The sequence below is a fragment of the Pongo abelii genome, chromosome 19 (genome assembly GCF_028885655.2).
Source record: "Pongo abelii isolate AG06213 chromosome 19, NHGRI_mPonAbe1-v2.0_pri, whole genome shotgun sequence".
Taxonomy (NCBI): domain Eukaryota; kingdom Metazoa; phylum Chordata; class Mammalia; order Primates; family Hominidae; genus Pongo; species Pongo abelii.
This window is the reverse complement of record NC_072004.2, coordinates 97915029-97926170: the sequence shown is the minus strand read 5'-3', so window position 1 is coordinate 97926170 and position 11142 is coordinate 97915029. Positions and strand designations below refer to the sequence as shown.

Here is an 11142-nt window from a genome sequence, read left to right as displayed (position 1 = left end):
TGGACTAGCTTTTCTTTCCTGACTGGGCAGCTTGTGGCCCCTAATTCTTCTCCAGGCCCCAATAACGTCCCTGTTTGTGTCAAGGCACGGAGGACGGGCAACAGCAGCAATCTGAGTTCAAATCTTGATGTGAGCCTACCTTGCCTCATAGCTTGGTCCCAGAAAGGGTGGCAGTTGTGGACTCATTGCCCTCTGCATGCCCTGACTTGGGCAAAATGCCTCCCTGGGAGCAGGGGAGGGGTTTTGCGCTCCTCAGTCCTCTTCTCTGTGTGTCCACCTGGCCCGGGACCCCCCATCAATACCTGCTCGTGGCTTAGAGAACAGGGTCTGGCACAGGACATGCATCCTTTGTCTGCAGCATTTTTGAGGCTTTGAAACCTCCCTGGCCACACTTACGTCTGCTCCTCCACGTGGCCGAAGGTGCCTGCAGAGGCTGGCATTCTTCTCCCTGTCTGGCTGCCAGGGAGCCTCCTGCCATCAACCGAATCACCAGAGACCCCTCCAGGTAAGGAACCCAGCAAGTGTTTCCTGCCAAAAGGGTGTTTTCCTGCCAAAAGGGTCTGGCTGGATCCCCATCCTCTCTTCCTTTCCTCTCCTGAGGGAGTGGGCTTAGGGGTTCCTGCCTTTTCTTTCCCTTTTAACATTTCTCTCTCTTTCTCTCTCTCTCTCTCTCTCTCTCTCGTTTTAGCTAGAAGATCAAGGCCAGGTGCAGTGGCTCACACCTGTAACCCCAGCACTTTGGGAGGCCGAGGCAGGTGGATCGCTTGAGGTCAGGAGTTGGAGACCAGCCTGGGCAACACAGTGAAACCCCATCTCTACGAAAATATACAAAAGTATTAGCCGGGCGTGGTGGCGGGCGCCTGAAGTCCCAGCTACTCAGAGTGTGGAAGGATCTCTTGGGCCTGGTAGGTCGAAGCTGCAGTGAGCTGAGATTGCACCACTGCACTCCAGCCTGGGTGACAGAATGAGAACCTGTCTCAAAAAAAAAAAAGGGCTGGGGTGTCACGGCCCTCTGGGTTGGCATTCTCGCTCCACTGACATCAGAAGCCGGAGGTGAGAACCTCCCTCCAACAGGAGAGAAATGCAGCTGCAGTACTCACTCCCTGTACATCCCAGCACCAGGCCCTGGCATCCCACGTGGACACACAGTGCCCATGAGGATGCACTGACATCCCAAAGTGCCAGTGCTGCTGCCTGGCTGTGTCCAGACTGGCTCAGGGACAGAATCCTCAGGTACCACAGCCCAGGACACCGGGCCTGGAGTGGGGAAGGAGTGGCAGCTGCTACATGGTCTTTCCGTAACAGGGCAAAAACGAGTGGGGAAATCGCAGGACACACACCCTGGTGGTGGCTAAAGCCAAAGACAGAGGAACAGGAGGATTCTGCCAAGATCGATGTGAGACAAAGGCTTAGGGGCAACAGAGAGGAGGTGAAGTGTTACTTAACTTACCAGGACACCCAGTTGGTGCAGAGGCAGACCCAGCACACACCTCAGATGAGGGCCACATTGCTGCTCAGACCATGGCATCCGACAGCAGTCCTACGTCCTGGCTTGATGCAAGGTCTCCCGATTCCAACTAGGATATTGGGCAGCAAATGCAGCCAGGCCTGCACTTCTCTGCCCCTCTCTGAGGCCCTCCGTGTGGCTGGGCACAGTTAGGATGAGATGCTCAGAGTTAGTAAAACAGACGCTGACGCCTTTGTGCCACCCAGAGCAGAAGGTTAACCTGCCACAAAGAGCTGGCAGAGTTATGAAAAGTAAGGTTGGAGGTTTTTTTAACTGTAACTTTTACATGTTAAGAAAGCGTGCAAGGCTATGATTAACATAAATCAAAGGACAGTAATCCTATGAGTCACTATATTTGTAATACGTCCAAGCAGTCGGGGTGGGAGTGTCTGGAATCTGGTGATGGGCTCGCCAGGTCAGGCCCATGGTTGGCAGCCACTGCTCCCACTCCAGTCCCCCCTCTCAATTCCACTGCCACTCATCCACACTCACCCACACTCACCATGCAGACACCATGTCTGTCACTCTGCCTTGCCAGGTTTTCTTTCTTATTCTAATCAAATTTCAAATCAGGCTGGGTGTGGTGGCTCACGCCTGTAATCCCAGCACTTTGGGAGGCTGAGGGGAGAGGATCACTTGAGCCCAGGAGCTCGAGACCAGCCTGGGCAACATGGCAAAACCCTGTGTCCACAGAAAGTACAAAAAATTAGCTGGGAGTAGTGGCGCATGCCTGCAGTCCCAGCTACTCAGGAGGCTGAAGTGGGAGGATTGATTGAGTCTGAGAGGTTGAGTCTGCAGTAAGCCATGATGGTGCCACTGTACTCCAACCTGGGTGACAGGGCCAGACCCTGTCTCGAAAAACAAACAAAAAAAAGTCCATGTCAGGACATAAACATCGATTTTATACTTTAACCACTCCTAGAACCCCCCAGGATGTCCTCACATTTGCCCCGATGGGCTTTTAGTTTGGTGTTGTAGCTTGTTTACACCAATGCAGACATAGAACAGACATCCTCCAGGTCCTGCGCACTGGGCATCTGTGAGGTGGACTGCTCCAGGGAAAGTTCCTAACAGCTAAACTATACGACTTTTATCAAGTTGGGGCGTTACTGCCAAACTGCACTCCAGCCAGCAGCCGTGAGCACCCCCTCTTCTTACTCAGCTGAACACCTGATAAAAATCTGTGCCTATTGGACAATTTGCATTTCAACTTTGAAGTGTCCAGCCCTGGCACCTGCTCTCCTTGATTTCAGAACACAAGGCTCATCCTCAGAAAGTAGATCCGGCCTCTACCCAAAACCCACAAGGCTCATCCTCAGAATGCAGAGCCGGCCTCTACCCAAAACCGACAAGGCTCATCCTCAGAACGCAGAGCCGGCCTCTACCCAAAACCGACAGCTCGCCCCCTGCAGCGGCAGACTGAGGGCTCCTAACCACGAGTTGAGGGTTGATCTGCTTTAGACAGATGCTCTGTTTGAAGTGGAAACATAAAGACCGGGCCCCATCTGGAGGCCAAGTGGCCTTGGGCAAGTCAGCCCCTGCCTGGGCTGCAGTTCCCTCCTCTGACATCTCTGGCCTAGACTCGGCGTGAAGGTCACACGACCGTGGCAGGCCACGTGTCCAGACGCCTCAGTTGCTCAGCTCTGGGCCCACAGATGAGGCCATGGGACACCCTCAAAACCGGCACACACCCAAGGGTTCACCCTAGATCCACATCCCAGGCAAGCAGCAAACCAACAGGCAGGCACAGTGGATGAGCCCATTTGCAACTCCAGCAACACTAAGGAAGGACCAGCGTGGACAGTCTACACTGGCTGCGACGAGTGCAAGCTCTCGGGCCAGGTGGAAATGGAATTGAGAAACCTGGGCACTGCCCATCAGACCACAGGCACCGAAGAGCAGATCTATTCACTGGGACGGCAACACGTTTATCAGATCAGACGTGTTCGGGTCCCCTGCAGTACATGGCAGCACCAGAGCACACAGGGCCATGTCCCTACATGGTGGTGCCAGCACAGGATGCCACCCAGGGCTCATCTCCTCCTCCTCCTCCTACCAGGACCAGCCTGGCTCACTAGTGGGCATGGGCCAGGCACACCATCCCCCCAGACCAGCCTGGATCACCAGCGGGCATGGGCCAGGCACACCATCCCCCCAGACCAGCCTGGATCACCAGCGGGCATGGGCCGGGCACACCATCCCCCCAGACCAGCCTGGATCACCAGCGGGCATGGGCCGGGCACACCGCCCCCCCAGACCAGCCTGGATCACCAGCGGGCATGGGCCGGGCACACCGTCCCCCCAGACCAGCCTGGATCACCAGCGGGCATGGGCCGGGCACACCGTCCCCCCAGACCAGCCTGGATCACCAGCGGGCATGGGCCGGGCACACCGTCCCCCCAGACCAGCCTGGATCACCAGCGGGCATGGGCCGGGCACACCGTCCCCCCAGACCAGCCTGGATCACCAGCGGGCATGGGCCGGGCACACCGTCCCCCCAGACCAGCCTGGATCACCAGCGGGCATGGGCCGGGCACACCATTCCCCCAACCAGCGTGCCGCCTCATGCCAGGACTAGCCTGGCTCACCAGCAGGCACGGGCTGGGCACACCCTCCCTCCCGACCAGTGTGCTGCCTCCACATCTAGGTGCCTTGGCCTGACCGCTAATATCGTTCTGGTTACAATGAAGGAAATCTCGCCACTTTTCTCCTGTGCAGAAGAAAACGCACACAGTCCCCATGGCTATAACCCACCAGCAGCCACGGGGACCCCTGGCGTCTCATGTTGGTGCCCAGTGCCTCAGCCTGGCCTCCCCACACGACCTGCAGGGGCGGCTTCACAGCAGGCCAGCTGTGGTGCCCTGCGCAGTGGTTACTGCAGGAGGTGATTTCTTCACTGTAGCTGGACGAGGGTGGCCCTCTGCCGACTTCTGGTGCTCTAGGCCTGATGAGCATCTTCCTGGAGGAAGACAGGACTCTCCTGACTCCACACCAGGTGGCGGCTCAGGAAGCACAGGGCGAGGCCACCTGGCGTGGCCATGGTGAGGACGGCAACACACCACAAGATGTGGCCCTGCTGGGGCAGCAGGTGGCTCGGCTCACTCAACCATTCACTCAGACACGCTGCAACTGTTTATTCCAGAATCAGAGGTTGGAAACCCAACTGTATATAGACCGAAAGCAAAATAAATACACAACTGAACACAATATATGCAGTTATCCAGCAAGACAGGCAACGGAACACAATATATGCAGTTATCCACAAGACAGGTGCACAAGCACAGCACAGAGTGAGATGAAGGCAGCCTAGCGTGCAGAGGCTCTGCAGCACGGCAGACTGGGAAGGCCATCGCTCAAGTTAATCCAATCCCAGTGCTTCAGGACACCTCGGGCCACATCTCTCTTTTCCTGGGAGGAGCCCTAGGGTACAGCTGCATGGTTCCGTGGAGTTTCAGGCGTCTGCCAGCTCTGTTTCACTGTTTGTGGTTAAACTGCTTTCTCCTTTTTTTAAAAAAATTTTTTGCCAGGTGCAGTGGCTCACGACTGTAATCCCAACATTTTGGGAGGCTGAGGTGGTCGGATCACCTGAGGTCAGAAGTTCCAGCCTGACCAGCTTGACCAACATGGCGAAACCCCATCTCAACTAAAAATACAACAATTAGCCGGGCAGGGTGGCACACACCTGTAATCCCAGCTACTCCAGAGGCTGAGATAGGAGAATCGCTTGAACCCAGGAGGCGGAGGTTGCTGTGAGCCGAGATCACGCCACTGCACTCCAGCCTGGGTGACAGTGAGACTGTCTCAAAAAAAATTTTTTTCTTGTAGAGACGGAGTCTCCCACGTAGAAACTCCTGGACTCCAGCAATCCTCCCACCTTGGCCTCCCAGTGTGCTGGGATTATAGGGCATGAGCCACCGTGCCTGGCCTCTCCTTTCTTTTTAAGGCAAGCTCACGCCCACAGTGCAGTGCCAGAATGGAAGGGGCTCCATCACCCTGAGCACAGAGGGCTTCATGGCGAGTGGAGGGGCCAGGGCCGTGTGAGAAGAAACCTGTCTGCGAAGGGTGACGGGGAAGTGTTCCGCAGGAGGCTGGACCACCTGAGCATCCTCAACCCCTCAGGGTCAGACGGAACCTTTACCCCCGACTCCCACCCCACGACGGTGCTGATGATGAGCTGGGGCCCCCCGCACCCACCCAGCTTGTGCGGGCAGCCTTCTCAATTTTCCATTCTCATGTCTGCCACCCTTGTCAGGCCCCTTCTCTTGCCTCAATGCGAGTCCAACTCAAAGACTGAATGTACAAGTTTGAGTTGGGGCCTGGGTCGCCAGGCCTCCAGGGCCCTAAGTATGGTCCAGGAGGGTGGTGACTGGCTGTGAGGAATGGGGCCTACTGTTGTCAGAAACTACAGTTTTTCTAAGAAAAGCTGAAAATCCTGATTTGTATATGAGTCTCCTGATTCTAAAAGGCTGACAGTTATTAATGTTCTGGCAAAAACATTTTCAAGGAAAATATGAGTGGGTAAAAGTAAGAGCCAAAATGGGCAGGGATCTGGGACTGTGGACTGCCTGCCCTAACAACCCCAGGGCCACAGGAGTCCACAGGCACAGCCACCCCGCCCTCTGCCCTCATTCCCACATCAAATCACCTCCAAGGCATGTGCATTAGAACCTCTGGGGGTCTTAGCTCTTCACAGGACACTTTCTGGATTTTTCTTTTTAAATCTAAAATACAGTAGTCTGTCTCCATTCCCACTCTTTGGGACTTTTTCACAATCTTAGGATGAAGGGATAAATTGGGGAAGTGCTCCTCTCATGTTAAAATGTTCCAATCTGCTGGGCACAGTGTCTCACACCTGCAGTCCTGGCACTTTGGGAGGCCAAGACGGGTGGATCATGAGGTCAGGAATTCAAGACCAGCCTGGCCAATATAGTGAAACCCCATCTCTACTAAAAATACAAAAATTAGCTGGGCATGGTGGTGTGCGCGTGTAGTCCCAGCTACTTGGGAGGCTGGGGCAGGAGAATCGCTTGAACCCGGGAGGCAGGGGTTGCAGTGAGCTGAGATTGTGCCATTGCACTCCAGCCTGGGTGACAGAGTGAGACTCTGTCTCCAAAAAAAAAAAAAAAAAAAAAAAGTTCCAATCCCACATCTATTATGAAGATAGCACCACATGAAACTGCCTGAGGGGCCTCCAATAAACGGGGTAGCAGGGAACTCTGAGAAACCAAAGTAACCCATTGAACGGTTTTCTTAAGTGTCTTTAATACTTCACTCAGGGCAGCCCCTCCCTCTACTGAGAGGTTCTTGGCTCTGGCCCCAAGAGCAGCTGGAAGGCCCTGGCCTGACTTCACCACTTGATGTCCAGGCTGTGTGCGCCGCGCTCCTGGCTCTGGTACGTGGTATGCAGCACCTCTCGGGCCTTGGGGGAGTTGATCCCCTCCAGCCACTCCTGGTACAGCTCCTGCACGTGTGCACTGGACTCCGGACGCCGCACAGGGATGTCAGCGTAAATGCCTTCCATCTGCCGCAGCAGGGCCTTATCCGCATGTCCGTCTGGAGTCTGGGCTTGGCCTCTGCCATTTAAGCATCCTGAAAGATAAACACAGGTAAGTTTATCCTGGGCTCAGGCGATCTTTCCGCCTTAGCCTCCTGAGCAGCTAGAACTACAGACACACACCACCTTGCCCGGCTAATTTTTAAATTTTTTGTAGAGATTGCAGGGGAGAGGGGCAGGTCTCGCTATGTTGCTCAGGCTGGTCTTGAACTCCTGGCTTCAAGCGGCAATCCTACTTCAAGCTGGGACTACTGGCGTGAGCCACCGCGCCCAGCGGGGATAGTCTTAAGGAAGCTTTTGCCTCACAGGGAAGACAGTTTGGAAGCAGAAGAATAAAGGGGATGTGGAATGTTGCGTGGCCTAAGGCTAGGGCTGGCTGCACAGGCCAGGGTCTTCCCCAAGGCTGTCAGGGACACTGATCCCAGACTCATAGCCCCGTGTGCCTCTCGTTCTTTTTTTTTTTTCTTCGAGACAGGGTCTCTCTCTGTTGGCCAGGCTGGAGTGCAGTGGCCTATCTCGGCTCACTGCAACCTCCATCTCCTGGGCTCAAGTGATTCTCCCGCCTCAGTCTCCCAAGTACCTGGGGTTACAGGTGTGTGCCACCATGCCCGGCTAATTTTTGTATTTTTAGTAGAGACAGGGTTTTATCATGTTGGCCAGGCTGGTCTCAAACTCCTGACCTCAGGTAATCCGACCGCCTCGGCCTCCCAAAGTGCTGGGATTACAGGCGTGAGCCACCGTGCCTGGACCCGTGTGCCTCTCATTCTTACCCATTTACATCACCCATAAAATGGTTTTACCTAAAACCTAAGTTGCCAACCTTTTAGAACTGGGTGGCTTTATATGCAAATCCTGATTTCCAACTTCTCTTGGAATTTGGCAAAACCAGGATAGGACAGGAATGGTGAACAAGCAGTTAAACCACTCCTGCCTGCACCACACGTGTTAGTGTGCTGGGCCCTGCCTGGAGGCTGCACCGGAGGCAGCTGAGCTGTGAGCCCAGCCGTGAGCCCACACACCCAACACCGGCCTGAGTAAAAATGTGTCTCCTATCTATTAATGCTACTTACTCTCCAGCGTGTTAGATGATGTCACTCTTAGTAGTGTAAGAGTTAATTTAAAACAATCTGGAGCAGATTTCCCTGGTTAAATCTCACTCCCCATGGGTTCCAGGGTGGCACCCCAGCTGGTCTCCAACCTCCACTTTCCCAGGGGGCTGGCTCGCACCTTCTCCTTCCTCAGGCCCCAGCTCCACTCGCTTGCACACAGAGGCCCTCCCAGAGGCCCTGCTTCACGGCCCACCTCCCGGCTGCTCCTCAGCCCAGCTGTGGGACTGACCCTTCCGTGCCCCTGGAATGCTCAGTGAGGCCTCCAAGGCCACATGCTCACCTCTCTGCCCTCACCCTCCTCGAGTCAGTGCTGGCTGGGGCCTCCCCTCCTCTACGAGATCCTTTGTGTTAAAGGACACACCCTTGTCTGTGCCCTGCCCAGGGGCCCCTCCCATCCTGTGGCTTCGCACCTTGTCCCACTCGTCTAACATCAGTGGAGCCGTTCCTCCAACTGACCTGCACCAGGCATTTCCACTGGAGTCCCTCGTGGTGCCCCCCCGACTCACAATGGCACAAAGGTCCTCAGTTCCCCACCAGGGGCGCAGATGGACCACCATGGGTCAGGGGCAGGGGGGTCCCCTTCTTCCCTGACACACACCCTCAGCAAGTCTTTCCCGGAGACCCCCACCGTGTCCTGGCCTCCTCTCATCCTCTCACTCCCCCTGCCCCAGGTGGGGATCCTTCCTCACTTGCCTGGATGATCGCAGCCCACAGTGGCCCATCCTCCCTCCACACAGCAAGGGAGCCCCTCAGGCCCAGGCTGGGTCACACCACTTCCCGCTCTCAACTGCTTCCACCTCTCAACTGCTCTCTCCCATCACTCAGGACAGAGCAGGTTCATCCTTGGTGCCTGGCAGGGGGGAGGGGTGTTTCTCCTAGGCAGAGCAGCCTCAACTCTTGTGATTTGTTCTCTGAGCCAGCCGCCATGGGCTGACTCTCACCTGGTGCCATGTTGGGCCTCCTGAGGGCATGTCCCCAAGAGAATGCCCACATGCTACATGGGGTGAGGAAAAGAGCAAAACCAATGGAGCCTAGAATGTCCCAGCACAAGCCCCACGGGAGCATCCACACCCCACAAAGCTCTCGGGGCTGAGAGAGGCTCTGGGTGGCCAAGAGCACCATCTCTCTGGCGGCTGCAGGACCAGTGTGGCCTGAGCACCCATGGGAGACAGAGCCGGGTGCTGCTCTTGGCGCCTCACCTCCAGCACAGGCGAGGACCTCCACAAAGTGGTATGGGAATTTGCCCTTCTTAAGCTTCAGGATCATGTTCTGGATGTTTCGAAAGCCATAGGCTGCAGCAAAGCGTAACAGCACCTCTCCATTCTTCTCAAGGGTGACCTCTTGGAAGTCTTTGTTTCTACAAAATGAACACAGAGAATTTTGATCCATCAAGTCCTTTATCTGTGACTTAAGAACACTTTCTTTTTTTTTGAGACGGAGTCTTGCTCTGTTGCCCAAGCTGGAGTGCAGTGGCGTGATCTCGGCTCACTGCAACCTCTGCCTCCCGGGTTCATGCCATTCTCCTGCCTCAGCTTCCTGAGTGGCTGGGACTATAGGCGCCCACCACCACACTCAGCTAATTTTTTGTATTTTTAGTAGAGACGGGGTTTCACCGTGTTAGCCAGGATGGTCTCGATCTCCTGACCTCATGATCCGCCCGCCTCGGCTTCCCAAAGTGCTGGGATTACAGGCATGAGCCACCGCACCCGGCCAAGAACACTTTCTAATGTAAGTTTGGAATGTCAGCAAAATAAAAGGTCTGAATAAACACAAAAAAATCCTTTTGGTTTTGACTAGTGTAAACTCCACGCATAGAACCGCCACATGCCCAGATCCACACAGGCACACCATGCACACGCGCTAACCACAGGCACAGACAGGCTGTGGATGCTGCCCCACACCTCAGGGCTCGGTAAGTGACCTCCTCCACATCCTCGTTGAACAGCTCCTTGGCCGCATGTCTGAAGATGTGTGCCAGGTGCCCGTCCGAGCTGGCTCCATCATGGCGCGTCACCTTGTCCTCCTTCAAGTCTCCAAACCTCACCAGGCAGAGAAAATACAAGTCCTTCATGAATGCCGATGTACAGTGACAGAAAGAGTGAAACCAGACTTCCAGAGGGCATCACAATCCAAGTTCGCCACCAAAGAAGCTAAATCCTATACAGATGTTTACACTTTGGAGAAAGTCCCATTTCTAGCATCTTGAGGGGTCTCGGGAGGGCCTGCCTGATGCTCGGGCCAGGCGGAGGACTCTCAGTCACGTCGAGCCCATGCACAGGCTCTTGCAGGTGCTCCAGATGCTTATGGTCTTTTTCTTTTGGAGACAGGGTCTTGTTCTGTCTCCCAGGCTGGAGTGCAGTGGCACAATCATAGCTCACTACAGCCCCGGCCTCCTGGACTCAAGCGATCCTCCTACCTCAGCCTCCCAAAGTACTGTGATTATAGGTGTGAGTCACCACGCCTGGCCCCACAGATGCTTAAATTCTGTAAACTTCTATCTTACCTTACCCCAAAAGGGCATGAATGCAGCACCTGGGATGCAGAGTGTTGGCAAGGACACACGCCGCTGCCTTTGTGGTGCTCTCTGCCCAGTGCCTGGGGTGCAGCAGGAGCCCTAGGCCTTGCTGGGTATCAATGTCACCGCCCCCAGGAGAACCCAGCCTGCCACTCTTGGTGCAAAGGGGCCTGAGGGAGCTGCCCCACTGCCCCATAGGCCACATGGAACGTGAGGCACAGACCGCACTCAGGAAGAAGGGGGCTGGTGCACACATGAATGGCCCTGCGCCAGCGAGGACAAAGCTGTTTGTGCATTTTGTCCTTCCTCAAGGGTTTAGGGTGGCAATCACACCATGGAAGCCCGCCAAGCCTTCAACCCCCTGGCAGCCCTGGTGAATGGTATCCCATTCAACAGCTAGAGGGTGGCTGAGGGTTGTGGCAGGGGCCTGGGGGACTGCATCGCAGTGCTTCACATG

The 11142-nt window shown here is 55.4% G+C and overlaps 1 protein-coding gene across 3 annotated transcripts in view; it reads right to left on the bottom strand.

Annotated features, from left to right (window-relative positions):
• Positions 1–6744: 6744 nt before the first annotated feature.
• The window catches only part of NARF (nuclear prelamin A recognition factor), a 30176-nt gene continuing 25778 nt past the window's right edge, over positions 6745–11142 (bottom strand). For all 3 annotated transcript variants that reach the window (XM_002827985.4, XM_054537434.1, XM_054537435.1), the window contains 3 exons: positions 10072–10209; positions 9370–9527; positions 6745–7096 (listed from right to left, as the gene is read on the bottom strand). In XM_002827985.4, the coding sequence (XP_002828031.1) occupies positions 6855–7096; positions 9370–9527; positions 10072–10209 (538 nt within the window). In that variant the 3' untranslated portion in view covers positions 6745–6854. The remainder of the gene's footprint in view (positions 7097–9369; positions 9528–10071; positions 10210–11142) is intronic.